This window comes from Zea mays, chromosome 8 (genome assembly GCF_902167145.1).
Source record: "Zea mays cultivar B73 chromosome 8, Zm-B73-REFERENCE-NAM-5.0, whole genome shotgun sequence".
Taxonomy (NCBI): domain Eukaryota; kingdom Viridiplantae; phylum Streptophyta; class Magnoliopsida; order Poales; family Poaceae; genus Zea; species Zea mays.
In genome coordinates this window covers 83,201,184-83,222,496 of record NC_050103.1, presented here as the reverse complement: position 1 = coordinate 83,222,496, position 21,313 = coordinate 83,201,184, and the positions used below count along the sequence as shown (strand labels likewise).

The 21,313-nt window shown below is 42.1% G+C and overlaps 1 protein-coding gene across 1 annotated transcript; it reads right to left on the bottom strand.

Annotated features, from left to right (window-relative positions):
* Positions 1 to 16,619: 16,619 nt before the first annotated feature.
* Positions 16,620 to 20,759, bottom strand: LOC109941410 (uncharacterized). The gene is made up of 3 exons (XM_020542342.2): positions 19,912 to 20,759; positions 19,729 to 19,823; positions 16,620 to 16,766 (listed from the first exon to the last, which is right to left on the bottom strand). The coding sequence occupies exons 1-3, from the start codon at positions 20,116 to 20,118 to the stop codon at positions 16,754 to 16,756; spliced, it is 315 nt and encodes a 104-aa protein (XP_020397931.1). The 5' UTR covers positions 20,119 to 20,759; the 3' UTR covers positions 16,620 to 16,753.
* Positions 20,760 to 21,313: the final 554 nt, after the last annotated feature.

Sequence of the window (21,313 nt, the reverse complement as noted above, 5' to 3'; positions counted from 1 at the left end):
ACTATAAAAGGGCTAGCCCCCGACGGGTTCCAGAACCCTAACTCGCAGAACCCTAATTCACAGCACTAGCGGCGGTGGGTTTTTTTGAGATCTACAGGGAGAAGGTTTTGTTTTTGAGTTTATTGATTGATTTCAATAGTTTATGCATATATATGATCTCCATTTGTTTTCTTTCTCATTTTGATGCGATTTTCTGCCTCAATTTTGTAATATAGAACGAATTTGAAGAAAAGCTTTGGAATTCAAGATTTGGACTTATAATAGTTGATCTAGTTTAAAGATTCTTTAAAAACACAATTGTCTCACCTCAAGGTATCTATTGTTGCAATGTTTGTTTTATTTTCATACATATCAATTCGTTTCATGTTTTATGGATGAATTCAATTAATTAATGATTTTATTGATGTTAATCAATATAAGGATAGGTAATGGACCGAGGTTGGATGTACAATGTGCCAAGACCACATCTGTTGTATATTCGAAATTTGAGAAGCTTTATTGAAGCGACCAACAAGCACGCGAATTTGCGAAAGAGCAAGGAGATATTATGTCCGTGCATCGACTGTGATAATAAGATAGCTTGGAGAGATACAGGAGTAATCCAATCACATCTGCTAAAAAGAGGGTTTAAAAACAATTACACGATATGGTCAGAACATGGTGAGTTGGATCCGTGTGAAGTGCCTGGTAATGACGAGAGAGTTGTCGGAATTTTAGATCTTAAAGTTGATGGTAAAGTGGATAATGTGGATGCTAATCAAGATTTTTGAAGAATTTGATTGCGAAGAGATGTTGCGCCATACGGAACCAGAAATGTTGAGTTCTGTGGGATCACAGAAAGGGCTATCTAAAATGGAGGGACTGGAAAGTGCTTCAAAAGAACCTTTATATGATGAATCAAAGGGTTGTGACAAAGAGTTTACTACACTGCGTACAGTTCTAGAACTTCTGAAGTTGAAGGCTAGCGCCGGATGGTCTGATACTAGCTTCACAGATCTTTTGAATTTTCTGTCCCAATTACTACCAAAACCCAACAAACTACCAACAAGCACTTATAAAGCGAAGAAGCTTATATCTCCCATAGCTCTGGGTGTGCAAAAAATTCATGCATGTCCGAACCATTGTATTCTGTATCGTGGCGATTTTGAGAACGCATCAAGATGCCCAGTTTGCAATGTCAGTCGATACAAGAAGAGCTACAATCAAGACTGTGTAAAAAAATTCCCGAAATAAAATAAAAACAAGAAATCCACTATTGGACCTGAAAGTGACGATGACACTTTGGATGACATGGATGGGAAAAAGAAGTCAAAGAACCCAGCTTTGGTGATGTGGTATCTTCCAGTAATTGATCGCTTAAAACGTTTGTTCTCAAATCCTAGGGAGGCTGAGCTTATGCGTTGGCATGCTGAAAATCGCAAGCAGAATAACAAACAGATTTGACACCCTGCTGATGCATCACAATGGAAAAATTTCAATCTTATGTATCCTAAGTTTGCCAAAGAAACCAGAAATGTAATATTTGCTTTGGGTACAGACGGAATGAATCCATTTGGTGAAAAAAGAAGTGTACATAGCACCTGGCCCGTGACTTTAACGATGTACAACCTTCCATCATGGCTGTGTCACAAAAGAAAATACATTATGTTGACTATTCTTATTCAAGGTCCGAAATCAGCTGGTGTTGATATTGATGTGTTCCTAGAACCTCTTATGGAAGATATGACAAAGCTCTGGAATGAAGGAGTTAGAATATGGGATGAGTATTGCCATGAGTATTTCAACTTAAGAGCAATTATATTTGTTACCATCCATGATTCTCCCGGTGGCGCCACACTATCAGGGCAAAAGACTAAAGGAAAGAATGGTTGTGTAGTGTGCGTCGATGGAACTGCTTCCATGTACCTTAAATCATCCAAGAAGTTGGTGTTCATGGGACACAGACGGTTCTAGATGAAGCAGCATAAGTACCGAAAGATGAAAGCCGAATTTAACAATCAACCGGAAAGTGAAGGTGCACCAAAGCCTTATAGTGGGAAACTTGTTTTTGAAATTGTAAAGAACATTCATGTTGTATTCGGAAAGGGAAAAAACAAAGGAGAAAAGAGAAAGAGAACTGACCCTTCAACTTACACAACTTTCAAGAAGCAATCAATTTTTTTCAAGTACCTCCCATACTGGAAGGATATGGAAATTTGCCACAGCATTGATTTGATGCATGTAACAAAAAATGTTTTTGACAGCATCATTGGAACCTTGCTGGGCATGCCGAGTAAGACAAAAGACGGACTCAAATCACGCAATGATCTAGTAGATCTTCAAATCTGACCGGAACTTCATCCAGTGGATAGTGGCAAAGGGAAGCCTTACCTCCCCCCAGCTAGCTACAACTTGTCAGTTGAGGAGAGAACAAAGATTTGCAAATGTTTGCGTGGGGTCAAAGTGCCCACAGGTTTCTCATCCAATATCAGCAGACTAGTTAGGATGAAGGACTTGTCTCTATTTGGCTACAACTCTCATGACTGCCATGTGATGATGACGGTGTTCCTCCCAATTGTGGTAAGAGCCCTCGAAACAGAGCATGTCAAAGTTGTCATCACACGCTTGTGTTACTTTTTCAATGCGGTTTCACAAAAAGTAATAGCTTTAGAAGACTTGGACTATCTAAAGGCATACATCATCGAGACTATGTGCAAGCTTGAAATGTGTTTTCCTCCATCATTTTTTGATATGCAAGTACACCTAATCATACATCTCGTGGATCAGATAAAAATATTAGGGCCACTATATTTACATCATATGTTTCAATTGGAGCGATACCTGGGAGTATTAAAAGGTTATGTGCGAAATCGCGCTCACCCAGAGGGTTCAATCATGGAGGGATACACTACAGAAGAAGTGATTGAGAGCTATATAGATTACATCAGTGACGGAACAATGATAGGTGTGCCTGTACCTAAACATGAGGGTAAACTATGTGGGAGAGGGAGAATGGGCAAGAAAACTTTTCGCGTTGAGGATTACAAGCTAGTACATTGTGCTCATGGTAGTGTACTACAACATCTCATGATAGCCGAGCCTTACATAGAGGAACACCTGGATGAGCTTCGTAAAGAAAATCAGAACCGCACAGAGGACTGGATCATGAGGGAGCACAAACATTGTTTCAGCGAATGGTTAATGGACAAAAACATCCCATTCGGAGACTCTTTGGAAGAGAAAACAATGAAGAATTTGGCTTCTGGGCCATCGTGTTTTGTGACATCATGGCAAGCATATGACATCAATGGGTACACATTCTACACTAAATCAAAAGACATGAAAAGTGTTGCACAAAATAGCGGTGTTCGTATCGATGCTTTTGACCTACATGGACAGAAGACCACATATTTTGGATTCATAGAGGAAATATGGGAACTTGATTATGGCCCAAGCATGAAAATACACTTATTTAACTGCCAATGGGTACAACATCCCGTGGGGGTGATAGTGGATAACTACGGACTCACACTGGTAGACTTAAAGAAAGTAGGATATAAAGATGACCCGTGGGTTCTCGCCGAATGTGTTGCACAAGTGTTCTATGTACTCGATCCAGCAGATGAGAAGATGCATGTAGTTATTTCTGGAAAGCAAAAAATTGTTGGAGTTGAGAATGTGGGAGACCAAGATGAGGAATACAATAAGTATGAAGAGATGTTCGTCTTTAACGGTCCAGAGAGAATCAAGCGTGTGGAAAAGAAAATTGATAAGAACTTAAATCCATACATGCGGAAAAATGGTAGTTCATGAAAAATTGTATGAATCAAATTGTATTTGTTATCATGTATGATCGACTATGAATTGTGGTTGCCAATTAATTTAAAATCTCTCTAGTTATCTATGTGTGCTATTATAATTCATTTAAATTGTATTTGCATATTATTGTTAAAAATTAAATATTAATTCATTTAAATTGTATTTGCATATTTATGTTACAAATTAAATATTAATTCATTTAAATTGTATTTGCATATTTCTGTTAAAAATTAAAATTATTTTCATATTTAAATTGTATTTTCATATTTGTACAATCACAGGCGGTTTTTTCTTAGGGTCCGTTTGTGAAAAGGATAGAGCACCACAGGCGGTCCTAAACAAAAACCGCTTGTGATACTATTACATCACAGGCGTACTGAACCGCCTGGGACAACACAGGCGGTTTTCTAACCGAACCGCCTGTGATGTAAAAAGTCTACCGCTTGTATAGAGCCAAATTGTACTAGTGCAACCAGTTTGCAAAATTCATAACTTCTAAACTGTCAGGCCTATAGTTATGAAATTTTAACACAAGCAAGATAGAAAAAATATCTACCACTTTCTTATAACGACCATGAACTGATTGCAATATTAAATTTAGCAAACAATGCAGTTTCTGAAATCTGTGCAGAATTTGGACAGATTCAGTTACTGAATTTGTAAAAAGCATAACTCCTAAACGATCAGACTTATGCCTGTCAAATTTAACACAAGTAATATAATAGAGTTACCTACAACTTTCTTGTGACCACCAATAACTTATTTCAACATTAACTTAAGCAACCATTGCAGTTTCTGAAATCTGTTCAGAAATTCGACAGATTCAGGTGATGGGCTTGTGAAAAGCACAACTCCTAAACGATCAGGTTTATGGCTGTCAAATTCTATTACAAGCAAGATAATAAGGTTATCTACCACTTTTCTATAGCACATATCTATATAAAACATCATTTAGTTCATCAAACATACAGCACGATAAAAACAGTACGTGCAGTCCAAAAAAGCAATTACTAAATTTCAGCTCCTATATAATTCAAGAATTGCCATGTTTTAGAGACTTGAATTATTCTAACACTTTACCGTTTGTTAGAGTTAAATTAATCAAATGAGGAATAACAAGTAGCCTTACAAATTTTTATCCAAATCATTTAGTGCACTAAAATTACCACATTCATTTAACAAACACATTCACCACGTAAATAGCGTCATCACACATGACCTCGACTTAACCGCAGAGAAAGCAATGACTACTTCGGCATGTCACCACCTCTTTACAGTCCAATCCATATTAACTACATCGATCGAACCTCATATCGCACAACTCTTATAACTTAAAATCTCAAATACAACCATAGCACGGCATGTACTTGAGACTCTTTGTTCAAGTTAACACAATCACGACTACCATACACATGCGTACCACTTTTTCCTCCACGTACATTTAATCTACGCCAAAAACATACTCGTGCACATGCCTACTTACAAACCTATGTACAACGACAAAACCAACGACCATCTCACTACAACATCTAACAAGAGCTGTGAATAAAATTAGAACGAGTATCTCACCACTTCATCACACTCATTCATCTCCTATATGCACACTAATCCATTTCTTACGACACATGCACTCAAAAATCAATCCACACTACACAAGGTACACTTATCTCTTATTTATGCGTAGACTTAACACCTTTCGGGATAAAACGTCACTATAGACACCTTACACATAATTGCATTAGGAACCTATTAGTTCACTTGAAAACATCCATTCAAAGTCATAAACACAATCCTACACTATATGTGAAGCACAATTTAAGGAACGCATAATGCGTGTAGACTCGACTTATAAACATAGAGGAAGCAACGACTACCTTGGCATGCCATCACCCCTCTACTTAAGCCAAAACAATTTCTACCTACTCTGACCGAACTTTCGTGTCGAGCACATCTTATATTGCCCTGTCTCGCATACAACCATGTGGTGGCATGCACTCGAGACACTTCGACCCACGTAGCGCAACAATAAATACGATGCACCACGGCACACACACACGTTCACTAATCCATCGCTCACGTATCTTATACTTCCAACTTACTTATCACATCAAACAAGCACGACATATGTGTTTACCAAAACGTGAATGCGACCTTGCCACTGCATATAACCAAAACATTTCATACCCACACATATTTAAACACCAATGTACACCACATCGACCAAAACATAATTAGACAAACTACAACCGCACACATCAACAACCTCTTGTTCTCTAACCGCACATGCGATCCTACCAACATGTATAGACGAAACATATTACACACATCCACCTATATATGCACCGCCTGACATCAACCAAATCATACGTTTCGTAAACTATAAAGCAATCAACCTGAACGGGATCGGATCTGAGTTGTGCATGCATGTGGTTCGCCCGATCGGCCTTGTATCGAACACGCGTGCACGACGGTTGGCATTGACGGCTAGCTGCGATTAGACACACACATCAGTTCAACATTCTACCGAGCACAAAAATAAAAATATAATAGCAGCAAGGGCAGCGGGGGTTTCTCACCACGGGTTTCGATGGTGTCGCGGATGGGGCTGCGCAGCGAGCACTAGAGCGACGGCACGCGACGAGGGGAGTGGACAACGAATGGGAGGGCTGCTGCAGCGCGCGGCTTGCTGCGCATTCTGTCGAACAGCCGGCGGGCACCATGGAGAATAGTGAGGAGGGGGCTCGCTTTTTGTGGGGGAAGAGAGGAGGATGGGCTGTTGCATCCCAGGGAGAAGAGGGCAGGGCTGCTGCTCGGCCACACCATTGGAGCCGAGGAGGAAAGGCTCCATGGGGGCTCTGAGCGTCCTGCTGCAAGGGTGCCGGACAGAGGGAGCTGGAAATCAGGGCGCCATCCATGGGAGCTATTGTCGCTGCTATGTAGAAGCTCGACCATGGGAGGAAAGTGCAGAGCTGCTGCTCGGCCATGGGAGAAAAACAGCAGGGCCGGACGCCATGGAAGCCGCAGGGGCACGGGTGCCATGGCAAGCTTCGAGTAGGGGAAAGAAGGGAGAGGGGCGCGGCCTGCACCCATGGAGTTCCTGCTCCTACGGCAAGGAACAGAGGGAGGAGGGAGCTACGCAGGAAGGGGCGCCGAGCACAGGGAACTTCGGACGCCCTGGCTGCTGGCCTTGCAGAGGCATCGGTCTGCAACAGAGGGCACGAGCCAGAGAAGGGCAAAGGTTCGGCCATGGCTGCTTCTACCCCTGCGCAAGGGAGGCCAGGGATGGACACCATGGGCAGGAGCTCGGCTGCAGGGGGGTTCCTCGCCATGGAGAGAGGGCGCAGGGGAAGGTGGAGCTGCTGCTGCGCGAGGAAAAAAACTGGGAGAAGAGAGAATGGCGGCTGAAATTTTTTGAGGGGTGGGAGTGCAAAATAGCCAAGTGCAAGGAAGGAGCACTTCTATTTATAGACATGGGTTAGGGTTTCTTAGTGGGCCAAGTGGGCTAGAATGGGCTTGGCCCAAAACGCTAAATCGTGTCGCGCTAAATTATTTCCAGATTAAAAATGCTCCTGCGGAATTCGTCGAGACAGAAAAACAAAGCGAAATAGAGTTCGGACGAATGAACGATTGAGCGATTAATTTCAGCCGAGAGTCTGATTTGGATTCTCTCAGAAATAATTCCCTACGCATGGTTCGAAAATAAATTGCCTCGGGATACGACCGGCTTTCGGATTTTTAGTCGGAGAAGGTGAATCGTTGCATTTTAAAATCGCTGTCGATACAGGGTTTTGAATTTGGTTTGGACGTGAGATTTTTGGCCGAGTTGGATAAAATTGATTAGAGGACGACATATTGAGTATTCCGTTTGAGAGTACGGATCCGAATAAAATAGTCGAACATAGATCAAGGTTCAAAAAATTAGACTCGAGCTCAGATCAAATAACAGCCGTCAAGAGTTTGATTTAATGAGCTTCAGATGAGATTTATAATTCGAGAATGATTTTCGAGTTTGCATTCGTTCCGAGAAATAAAAGTTTTAATAGGCTCCAAAATTGGTTTTTTCTCACGATCGAATAAAATCAGAAATCGGTGAAACCTTCACAAGTAAATTGATAAATGGAGATAAACGCGATCGAGAAATAGAATTTTCACTGAGCATTCAAGTTAGGGACAAATCTCCCGACATAACACGAAATAGACACCTGGGGTGTCACAGCCTTCCCCCCTTAAAAGAATCTCGTCCCGAGATTCGGATGAGGATCTTCAAGGGTGGAGAAGCATGTAACTCCCAGGCTGGAAATAGATGCAAATTCATCACACGCTTGTGTTACTTTTTCAATGCGGTTTCACAAAAAGTAATAGCTTTAGAAGACTTGGACTATCTAAAGGCATACATCATCGAGACTATGTGCAAGCTTGAAATGTGTTTTCCTCCATCATTTTTTGATATGCAAGTACACCTAATCATACATCTCGTGGATCAGATAAAAATATTAGGGCCACTATATTTACATCATATGTTTCAATTGGAGCGATACCTGGGAGTATTAAAAGGTTATGTGCAAAATCGCGCTCACCCAGAGGGTTCAATCATGGAGGGATACACTACAGAAGAAGTGATTGAGAGCTATATAGATTACATCAGTGACGGAACAATGATAGGTGTGCCTGTACCTAAACATGAGGGTAAACTATGTGGGAGAGGGAGAATGGGCAAGAAAACTTTTCGCGTTGAGGATTACAAGCTAGTACATTGTGCTCATGGTAGTGTACTACAACATCTCACGATAGCCGAGCCTTACATAGAGGAACACCTGGATGAGCTTCGTAAAGAAAATCAGAACCGCACAGAGGACTGGATCATGAGGGAGCACAAACATTGTTTCAGCGAATGGTTAATGGACAAAAACATCCCATTCGGAGACTCTTTGGAAGAGAAAACAATGAAGAATTTGGCTTCTGGGCCATCGTGTTTTGTGACATCATGGCAAGCATATGACATCAATGGGTACACATTCTACACTAAATCAAAAGACATGAAAAGTGTTGCACAAAATAGCGGTGTTCGTATCGATGCTTTTGACCTACATGGACAGAAGACCACATATTTTGGATTCATAGAGGAAATATGGGAACATGATTATGGCCCAAGCATGAAAATACCCTTATTTAACTGCCAATGGGTACAACATCCTGTGGGGGTGATAGTGGATAACTACGGACTCACACTGGTAGACTTAAAGAAAGTAGGATATAAAGATGACCCGTGGGTTCTCGCCGAATGTGTTGCACAAGTGTTCTATGTACTCGATCCAGCAGATGAGAAGATGCATGTAGTTATTTCTGGAAAGCAAAAAATTGTTGGAGTTGAGAATGTGGGAGACCAAGATGAGGAATACAATAAGTATGAAGAGATGTTCGTCTTTAACGGTCCAGAGAGAATCAAGCGTGTGGAAAAGAAAATTGATAAGAACTTAAATCCATACATGCGGAAAAATGGTAGTTCATGAAAAATTGTATGAATCAAATTGTATTTGTTATCATGTATGATCGACTATGAATTGTGGTTGCCAATTAATTTAAAATCTCTCTAGTTATCTATGTGTGCTATTATAATTCATTTAAATTGTATTTGCATATTATTGTTAAAAATTAAATATTAATTCATTTAAATTGTATTTGCATATTTATGTTACAAATTAAATATTAATTCATTTAAATTGTATTTGCATATTTCTGTTAAAAATTAAAATTATTTTCATATTTAAATTGTATTTTCATATTTGTACAATCACAGGCGGTTTTTTCTTAGGGTCCGTTTGTGAAAAGGATAGAGCACCACAGGCGGTCCTAAACAAAAACCGCTTGTGATACTATTACATCACAGGCGTACTGAACCGCCTGGGACAACACAGGCGGTTTTCTAACCGAACCGCCTGTGATGTAAAAAGTCTACCGCTTGTATAGAGCCAAATTGTACTAGTGCAACCAGTTTGCAAAATTCATAACTTCTAAACTGTCAGGCCTATAGTTATGAAATTTTAACACAAGCAAGATAGAAAAAATATCTACCACTTTCTTATAACGACCATGAACTGATTGCAATATTAAATTGAGCAAACAATGCAGTTTCTGAAATCTGTGCAGAATTTGGACAGATTCAGTTACTGAATTTGTAAAAAGCATAACTCCTAAACGATCAGACTTATGCCTGTCAAATTTAACACAAGTAATATAATAGAGTTACCTACAACTTTCTTGTGACCACTAATAACTTATTTCAACATTAACTTAAGCAACCATTGCAGTTTCTGAAATCTGTTCAGAAATTCGACAGATTCAGGTGATGGGCTTGTGAAAAGCACAACTCCTAAACGATCAGGTTTATGGCTGTCAAATTCTAGTACAAGCAAGATAATAAGGTTATCTACCACTTTTCTATAGCACATATCTATATAAAACATCATTTAGTTCATCAAACATACAGCACGATAAAAACAGTACGTGCAGTCCAAAAAAGCAATTACTAAATTTCAGCTCCTATATAATTCAAGAATTGCCATGTTTTAGAGACTTGAATTATTCTAACACTTTACCGTTTGTTAGAGTTAAATTAATCAAATGAGGAATAACAAGTAGCCTTACAAATTTTTATCCAAATCATTTAGTGCACTAAAATTACCACATTTATTTAACAAACACATTCACCACGTAAATAGCGTCATCACACATGACCTCGACTTAACCGCAGAGAAAGCAATGACTACTTCGGCATGTCACCACCTCTTTACAGTCCAATCCATATTAACTACATCGATCGAACCTCATATCGCACAACTCTTATAACTTAAAATCTCAAATACAACCATAGCACGGCATGTACTTGAGACTCTTTGTTCAAGTTAACACAATCACGACTACCATACACATGCGTACCACTTTTTCCTCCACGTACATTTAATCTACGCCAAAAACATACTCGTGCACATGCCTACTTACAAACCTATGTACAACGACAAAACCGACGACCATCTCACTACAACATCTAACAAGAGCTGTGAATAAAATTAGAACGAGTATCTCACCACTTCATCACACTCATTCATCTCCTATATGCACACTAATTCATTTCTTACGACACATGCACTCAAAAATCAATCCACACTACACAAGGTACACTTATCTCTTATTTATGCGTAGACTTAACACCTTTCGGGATAAAACGTCACTATAGACACCTTACACATAATTGCATTAGGAACCTATTAGTTCACTTGAAAACATCCATTCAAAGTCATAAACACAATCCTACACTATATGTGAAGCACAATTTAAGGAACGCATAATGCGTGTAGACTCGACTTATAAACATAGAGGAAGCAACGACTACCTTGGCATGCCATCACCCCTCTACTTAAGCCAAAACAATTTCTACCTACTCTGACCGAACTTTCGTGTCGAGCACATCTTATATTGCCCTGTCTCGCATACAACCATGTGGTGGCATGCACCCGAGACACTTCGACCCACGTAGCGCAACAATAAATACGATGCACCACGGCACACACACACGTTCACTAATCCATCGCTCACGTATCTTATACTTCCAACTTACTTATCACATCAAACAAGCACGACATATGTGTTTACCAAAACGTGAATGCGACCTTGCCACTGCATATAACCAAAACATTTCATACCCACACATATTTAAACACCAATGTACACCACATCGACCAAAACATAATTAGACAAACTACAACCGCACACATCAACAACCTCTTGTTCTCTAACCGCACATGCGATCCTACCAACATGTATAGACGAAACATATTACACACATCCACCTATATATGCACTGCCTGACATCAACCAAATCATACGTTTCGTAAACTATAAAGCAATCAACCTGAACGGGATCGGATCTGAGTTGTGCATGCATGTGGTTCGCCCGATCGGCCTTGTATCGAACACGCGTGCACGACGGTTGGCATTGACGGCTAGCTGCGATTAGACACACACATCAATTCAACATTCTACCGAGCACAAAAATAAAAATATAATAGCAGCAAGGGCAGCGGGGGTTTCTCACCACGGGTTTCGATGGTGTCGCGGATGGGGCTGCGCAGCGAGCACTAGAGCGACGGCACGCGACGAGCGGAGTGGAGAACGAATGGGAGGGCTGCTGCAGCGCGCGGCTTGCTGCGCATTCTGTCGAACAGCCGGCGGGCACCATGGAGAATAGTGAGGAGGGGGCTCGCTTTTTGTGGGGGAAGAGAGGAGGATGGGCTGTTGCATCCCAGGGAGAAGAGGGCAGGGCTGCTGCTCGGCCACACCATTGGAGCCGAGGAGGAAAGGCGCCATGGGGGCTCTGAGCGTCCTGCTGCAAGGGCGCCGGACAGAGGGAGCTGGAAATCAGGGCGCCATCCATGGGAGCTATTGTCGCTGCTGTGTAGAAGCTCGACCATGGGAGGAAAGTGCAGAGCTGCTGCTCGGCCATGGGAGAAAAACAGCAGGGCCGGACGCCATGGAAGCCGCAGGGGCACGGGTGCCATGGCAAGCTTCGAGTAGGGGAAAGAAGGGAGAGGGGCGCGGCCGCCGGCCTGCACCCATGGAGTTCCTGCTCCTACGGCAAGGAACAGAGGGAGGAGGGAGCTACGCAGGAAGGGGCGCCGAGCACAGGGAACTTCGGACGCCCTGGCTGCTGGCCTTGCAGAGGCATCGGTCTGCAACAGAGGGCACGAGCCAGAGAAGGGCAAAGGTTCGGCCATGGCTGCTTCTACCCCTGCGCAAGGGAGGCCAGGGATGGACACCATGGGCAGGAGCTCAGCTGCAGGGGGTTCCTCGCCATGGAGAGAGGGCGCAGGGGAAGGTGGAGCTGCTGCTGCGCGAGGAAAAAAACAGGGAGAAGAGAGAATGGCGGCTGAAATTTTTTGAGGGGTGGGAGTGCAAAATAGCCAAGTGCAAGGAAGGAGCACTTCTATTTATAGACATGGGTTAGGGTTTCTTAGTGGGCCAAGTGGGCTAGAATGGGCTTGGCCCAAAACGCTAAATCGTGTCGCGCTAAATTATTTCCAGATTAAAAATGCTCCTGCGGAATTCGTCGAGACAGAAAAACAAAGCGAAATAGAGTTCGGACGAATGAACGATTGAGCGATTAATTTCAGCCGAGAGTCTGATTTGGATTCTCTCAGAAATAATTCCCTACGCATGGTTCGAAAATAAATTGCCTCGGGATACGACCGGCTTTCGGATTTTTAGTCGGAGAAGGTGAATCGTTGCATTTTAAAATCGCTGTCGATACAGGGTTTTGAATTTGGTTTGGACGTGAGATTTTTGGCCGAGTTGGATAAAATTGATTAGAGGACGACATATTGAGTATTCCGTTTGAGAGTACGGATCCGAATAAAATAGTCGAACATAGATCAAGGTTCAAAAAATTAGACTCGAGCTCAGATCAAATAACAGCCGTCAAGAGTTTGATTTACTGAGCTTCAGATGAGATTTATAATTTGAGAATGATTTTCGAGTTTGCATTCGTTCCGAGAAATAAAAGTTTTAATAGGCTCCAAAATTGGTTGTTTCTCACGATCGAATAAAATCAGAAATCGGTGAAACCTTCACAAGTAACTTGATAAATGGAGATAAACGCGATCGAGAAATAGAATTTTCACTGAGCATTCAAGTTAGGGACAAATCTCCCGACATAACACGAAATAGACACCTGGGGTGTCACAGCCTTCCCCCCTTAAAAGAATCTCGTCCCGAGATTCGGATGAGGATCTTCAAGGGTGGAGAAGCATGTAACTCCCAGGCTGGAGATAGATGCAAATTCATGAGATGGGATCTAACAAGATACTGAAGATAGATTTGAGAGAATATCGTGACATATTGAGACAAAATGCAGCGATCACTCTGAGAGAATGTTCACAAAAGACAGCACATCAGTATAGTCTCGCAATGGATCACAACTATTAACCATGATACCACCGCGTGCCGAGCAGCTCAACCTTGTGTGCGCGCCCACAGGAGGCTCTCGGTTTTGTCGCGGCACCATCGGTCGTTTAGTCATAATACCATTACCAAACGTATCCAATGAAAAATTCACGTGGCATAAATAGATGGAGCCCATGAGAGTATGGCTTAGAAAATAAGAATGTGACCAGAGTTGAAGCAGAGGCTGCTGACAAAAGAGCATCACATGAGAACTTTCTTCAACTCGGAGAACTATTTCTTGATCATCATGGGGATTATTAGGCCAGAGATTAGTACGAGATTTGATATGAGGAGGCAACCATGAGATCAAGATCGATGAGCGTTTAGAGACATGAGAGAACCAAAGACAACATCAACATTCATTGAACTAAGTGGACACATTGTTTAGAGATAAAATTGATAACAACATCATGATCCTCGGAGAACGAGTATGAGAATTATCAGAATTGAGAGATTTAGGCAGATCGATATCCGATACTTGAGAACGAGTTATAGCAGATATCCAGATAACGGGGCAGAATCAATGAAGGATCAGAGATTCGGATGACAAAGCCACAACATGATTCACAGGGAAAAATATTCCTAGATCTAGGTGGAAAGAGAGGTCATCAAGCAAGATCAGCTAGGATGATCAACAGAAATGCTAGGAAGTTTTTAGGGCAAGGACTTATGGAAAGAAACATGGCTTGGACATGGTTTGCGCAACTAGACACCAAACGATGTTTTTTTTGACATAACCACATGCACAAGGAAGTTTTAGGGTGAACTAGCGGTCCAGCTAGGGGTTCTATAAGCTGTGCAGGTGTAAATTCAAGGGTGAAACACACAAGGGTTAGAAAACACTAACACAAGCATAAATATATTTTTTTGAGGTTTCACTTGCTAAACTCAAGGTTGCTTGGATGGGGTCTTTTTTTAGGAACGGAATGAGCAACAATTTTTTTGCTAGTTATGGGAAAAAGGGTTGAATAATTACAGTATCACCTAAATAGCAAGACAAGAGAAAGACATAACACAACCTAACAAGACTTACTAATCTAACACGAGGTAAGGCATTTCTAACACAGTAGTACATCACATTATTCACAAGTTCTTATTATTGGAATAAAGGTGAGAGAAGCATGTTGATGCACAAAAGACAATGATGCGACAATCATGATGCATGCTCATTCTAGTCGTCTTCTCAGACCTAACTAATTTTCCGGATGCTCCTACAGCATCCCTACTAATAGTAGTAGTAATAGCCTTTATGGCCTATATAAATAGCCACCTAGCTACCCATCTATTTCCTAAGGCTTCACGTCCTAGGTCTATCCTTATCGTCCTGACGATCTATCCAATAGTGGTTTCTAAGCAAGTTTTACTTTAGAAAAGTTGGTAATCATGACTTATTGACTTCTCTGTGATGGTATTCGCTCCGATACCAGTTGTGGCAGAACCGCCCGAATTATTCCAGCTTAAGTGCCCAAGTCGGACCCTTGAGTGCAGCAACACACTTAAACAGGAATAACCCGTCAGTCCCTCGGATCTAGTCCGATAAAGCCACTTACCAGGATCGAATACCACTAGCTCACATGGAGGTGAGGCACAGAGAAATACAATAAAACATAATACTACAAATTTAATAAGTATCATTAGTGATTACATTATCGGAGTTTCAGAAATAATAACCATAAATTTTAATGCAGCAGAAATAACTAACGGAGAAAACCGAGTAACATGGCGAAGCCTGGCCACGCTACCCCTCCTGGTCCTCTCCTGCGGAAGCAATAACCCACTCGACCGTCTATCCCGGTGGCAGGGATGGAGGCCAAGTCACACCATCAACCAAATCAAGGAGGTACCTGCAAAAATTATGCCACAAGCAAGGCTGAGTATACTAATACTCAGCTAGACTTACCCGGTGTGAGGAGTCTACTCCTCTACCTCTAGACATGCAGCTGTTTGGCTGAGGGGTTTGGTTTGCCAAAAGCACTAGCTGAGTCTAAAAACAAGTTTTAGCTTTTCAAGTTTTAGTAGAATCCTTTAGACTAGATGTGTGCCTAGCTAATCATACATGGTATCAAACATTTTTACCAATCAACATATTTTGTCAGTCACCTCATTTCCACTTATTACTCAATGCAGTACAATGGATCAAGCAGTCTCATTAGCTGAGAGAAGCAGACGATTCGAATCGAGTTTTTATCCTTGCAAGGTAAACCTAAACACACGACGTGGCGAGGCACTCCGTCCCCACACACATCAACCGTCCCCATCGATTTCCCGTCAACAGATCAAGGCTCACCGCCTTGGCGTACAATGCCTCACTGACCCCGACTGCCGTCGTCCAGTGACCGCACTTGTACCCACCATAACCGAAATGGGAGACCACGTCTCAGGTCGCGTGAGGGGTAAAGTCTGCTGCCAGGTTCACTCAGGTACTAGGCTTACCGATTTACCATATTTCTCGGCATGTGTTTAGTACGTTCAAACGCTTGACACAGGTATCCGCACGTTAATCCTTATTCCAATTTCCGTCTCGTAGACCACGCGTCCCCATGGACCCGTGTCCACAGACCATCATCATTCCGTTATCAAAATGGATACAACCAAATCCTGACCTCGCGCGAGTGCTAGAAAAATCACTCGACTTCTACCGAGATCCCTAATTAGCAAAGCAGCTACTCGACCTAGCATACTAGTATCCATCTCAAAAAGGAATCCTGAGTTCATGCAACTAGGATTTCAGGCAACTCCTACACTTAAGTGCACAGTACAAGCCTACAAACATTAAGTGCAGTAAAATAGCATATATAACGGTTATGCATAAAACCGGGGCTTGCCTTTAATTTAACACTTAGATAGTGTTTGATGGGGGAGGTACTCGCTTGGCGAGCAAATACTGGTTATGTCCATCCTCCCTTAGGTTGTCCATCGTCCGCATCTTGTGGTTGGCACCACGTCACTTGCACGATCATCATCTCTCGGTCCTAAATGAGATGCAAGATGCATATGTATGAATATAATGAAATAGCACAAGATATTCAAAGACACAGTGGCGAACTAAACATTAAATTAGAAGACACCATAGACAACCACATGTTAGCTTTAGTTATCTACACGGCATCGGCGTTCAACATTAACACCATTAGAAAGATGACAACATTTTATTTATTTACGCAACGCGACTACGACATCACAAGTACACGCACTTACTACGCTCACCTTAATCATTTATTTGTTCTCCTATTGACCACACAAGAGCAACCAAGACAACGTAAGTTAAATAGGACCTAGGCATCCATGTCTATGAAACTCTTATATCAAAATCAACTAGAGAAGAAACATATAAAACATGACACACGTGCATTATTAAGCTTAGTCATGGCAAGTCTACATTATTTAAGTGTTAACCAAATATTTTTAGCAAACAGGGTGAACTGAACAATCAAATGCGCACATGCAGATTTTTAGGACAGCAGCACAGCAGATGCTTGTTTCAGTCATAACTCTTCAAATATTAATCCAAAAATATCAAACTAGGACTTTCTGGAAATCTTAAAAGGTGAACTACAACTTTGGTATTTTGATCTCAACAGGATTCAACACTTAGCAAGGTCAAAACATGCTAATACAACAGCTCTGTCCAGATTTGGACAGATTCAGACTTGCGACTTTAAAAACTCATAACTAGAGATTCAGACATCCAAACAAAGTGATCTCAGACTTTCTGGAAAGCTAATTCAATGTTATACAAATTATTTATAAACATCTCAAGATGATTCAATATGCAATTAAGGATAAAAGACACTAGAAGGCGTTGCTGTCCAGATTTGGACAGATTCAGATTTCATACTTCAAACATTCAGAACTTTAATCTTCAGACCACCAAAAAGAGTGGTCCAAGACTTTTTGGAAAGCTTGGCAAAAGAACTACATAACTTTTATAATCACCAAGAAGAGATTCCAGGTTTAATCAAATCAAACATTACAATTTTCGAAATCTGTTCTGACAGTGGACAGAACACAGCAACCAGTTTGCAAAATTCATAACTTCTAAACTGTCAGGCCTATGGTTATGAAATTTTAACACAAGCAAGATAGCGAAAACATCTACAACTTTCTTATAACGACCATGAACTGATTGCAACATTAAATTGAGCTAACAATGCAGTTTCTGAAATCTGTGCAGAATTTGGACAGATTCAGTTACTGAATTTGTAAAAAGCATAACTCCTAAACGATCAGACTTATGTCTGTCAAATTTTAACACAAGTAAGACAATAGAGTTACCTACAACTTTCTTGTGAACACCAATAACTTATTTCAACATTAACTTAAGCAACCATTGCAATTTCTGAAATCTGTTCAGAAATTCGACAGATTCAGGTGATGGCCTTGTGAAAAGCACAACTCCTAAACGAACAGGTTTATGGCTGTCAAATTCTAGTACAAGCAAGATAATAAGGTTATATACCACTTTTCTATAGCACATATCTACAGAAAACATCATTTAGTTCATCAAACATACAGCACGATGAAAACAGTATGTGCAGTCCAAAACAGCAATTACTAAATTTCAGCTCCTATATAATTCAAGAATTGCCATGTTTTAGAGACTTGAATTATTCTAACACTTTACCGTTTGTTAGAGTTAAATTAATCAAATGAGGACTAACAAGTAGCCTTACAAATTTTTATCCAAATCATTTAGTGCACTAAAATTACCACATTCATTTAACAAACGCATTCACCACGTAAATAGCGCCATCACACATGACCTCGACTTAACCGTCGAGAAAGCAATGACTACTTCGGCATGTCACCACCTCTCTACAGTCCAATCCATATTAACTACATCGATCGAACCTCATATCGCACAACTCTTATAACTTACAATCTCAAATACAACCATAGCACGACATGTACTTGAGACTCTTTGTTCAAGTTAACACAATCACGACTACCATACACATGCGTACCACTTTTTCCTCCACGTACATTTAATCTACGCCAAAACATACTCGTGCACATGCCTACTTACAAACCTATGCACAACGACAAAACCGACGACCATCTCACTACAACATCTAACAAGAGTTGTGAATAAAATTAGAAGGAGTATCTCACCACTTCATCACACTCATTCATCTCCTATATGCACACTAATTCATTTCTTGCGACACATGCACTCAAAAATCAATCCACACTACACAAGGTACACTTATCTCTAATTTATGTGTAGACTTAACACCTTTCGGGATAAAACGTCACTATAGACACCTTACACATAATTGCATTAGGAACCTATTAGTTCACTTGAAAACATCCATTCAAAGTCATAAACACAATCCTACACTATATGTGAAGCACAATTTAAGGAACGCATAATGTGTGTAGACTCGACTTATAAACATAGAGGAAGCAACGGCTACCTTGGCATGCCATCACCCCTCTACTTAAGCCAAAACAATTTCTACCTACTCTGACCGAACTTTCGTGTCGAGCACATCTTATATTGCCCTGTCTCGCATACAACCATGTGGCGGCATGCACTCGAGACACTTCGACCCACATAGCGCAACAATAAATACGATGCACCACGGCACACACACGTTCACTAATCCATCGCTCACGTATCTTATACTTCCAACTTACTTATCACAACAAACAAGCACGACATATGTGTTTACCAAAACGTGAATGCGACCTTGCCACTGCATATAACCAAAACATTTCATACCCTCACATATTTAAACACCAATGTACACCACATCGACCAAAACATAATTAGACAAACTACAACCGCACACATCAACAACCTCTTGTTCTCTAACCGCACATGCGATCCTACCAACGTGTATAGACGAAACATATTACACACATCCACATATATATGCACTGCCTGACATCAACCAAATCATACGTATCGTAAACTATAAAGCAATCAACCTGAACGGGATCGGATCTGAGTTGTGCATGCATGTTGTTCGCCCGACCGGCCATGTATCGAACACGCGTGCACGACGGTTGGCATTGACGGATAGCTGCGATTAGACACACACAACAGTTCAACATTCTACCGAGCACAAAAATAAAAATATAATAGCAGCAAGGGCAGCAGGGGTTTCTCACCACGGGTTTCGACGGCGTCGCGGATGGGGCTGCGCAGCGAGCACTAGAGCGACGGCACGCGACGAGGGGAGTGGAGAACGAACGAGAGGGCTGCTGCAGCGCGCGGTTTGCTGTGCATTCTGTCGAACAACCGGCGGGCACCACGGAGAACAGCGAGGAGGGGGCTCGCTGTTTTGTGGGGGAAGAGAGGAGGATGGGTTGTTGCATCCCAGGGAGAAGAGGGCAGGGCTGCTACTCGGCCACACCATTGGAGCCGAGGAGGAAGGCGCCATGCGGGCTCTGCGCGTCCTGCTGCAAGGGCGCCAGACAGAGGGAGCTGGAAATCAGGGCACCATCCATGGGAGCTGTTGTCGCTGCTATGTAGAAGCTCGACCATGGGAGGAAAGTGCAGAGCTGCTGCTCGGCCATGGGAGAAAAACAGCAGGGCCGGACGCCATGGAAGCCGCAGGGGCACGGGTGCCATGGCAAGCTTCGAGTAGGGGAAGAAGGGAGAGGGGCGCGGCCTGCACCCATAAAGTTCCTGCTCCTACGACAAGGAACAGAGGGAGGAGGGAGCTACGCAGGAAGGGGCGCCGAGCATAGGGAACTTCGGACGCCCTGGCTGCTGGCCTCACAGAGGCATCGGTCTGCAACAGAGGGCGCGAGCCAGAGAAGGGCAAAGGTCCGGCCATGGCTGCTTCTACCCCTGCGCAAGGGAGGCCAGGGATGGACGCCATGGGCAGGAGCTCGGCTGCAGGAGGCTGCTCGCCATGGAGAGAGGGCGCAGGGGAAGGTGGAGCTGCTGCTGCGCGAGGAAGAAAACAGGGAGAAGAGAGAATGGCGGCTGAAAATTTTTGAGGGGTGGGAGTGCAAAATAGCCAAGTGCAAGGAAGGAGCACTTCTATTTATAGACATGGGTTAGGGTTAGGGTTTCTTTGTTGGCCAAATGGGCTAGAATGGGCTTGGCCAAAAATGCTAAATCGTGTCGCGCTAAATTATTTCTAGAGTAAAAATGCTCCTGCGGAATTCGTTGAGACAGAAAAACAAAGCGAAATAGAGTTCGGACGAATGAACGATTGAGCGATTAATTTCAGCTGAGAGTCTGATTTGGATTCTCTCGGAAATAATTCCCTACACATGGTCGAAAATAAATTGCCTCGGGATACGACCGACTTTCGGATTTTTAGTCAGAGAAGGTGAATCGTTGCATTTTAAAATCGCTGTCGATACGGGGTTTTGAATTCGGTTCGGACGTGAGATATTTGGCCGAGTCGGATAAAATTGATTAGAGGACGACATATTGAGTATTCTGTTTGAGAGTACGGATCCGAATAAAATAGTCGAACATAGATCAAGGTTCGAAAAATTAGACTGAGGCTGAGGTCAAATAACAGCCGTCGAGAGTTTGATTTAATGAGCTTCA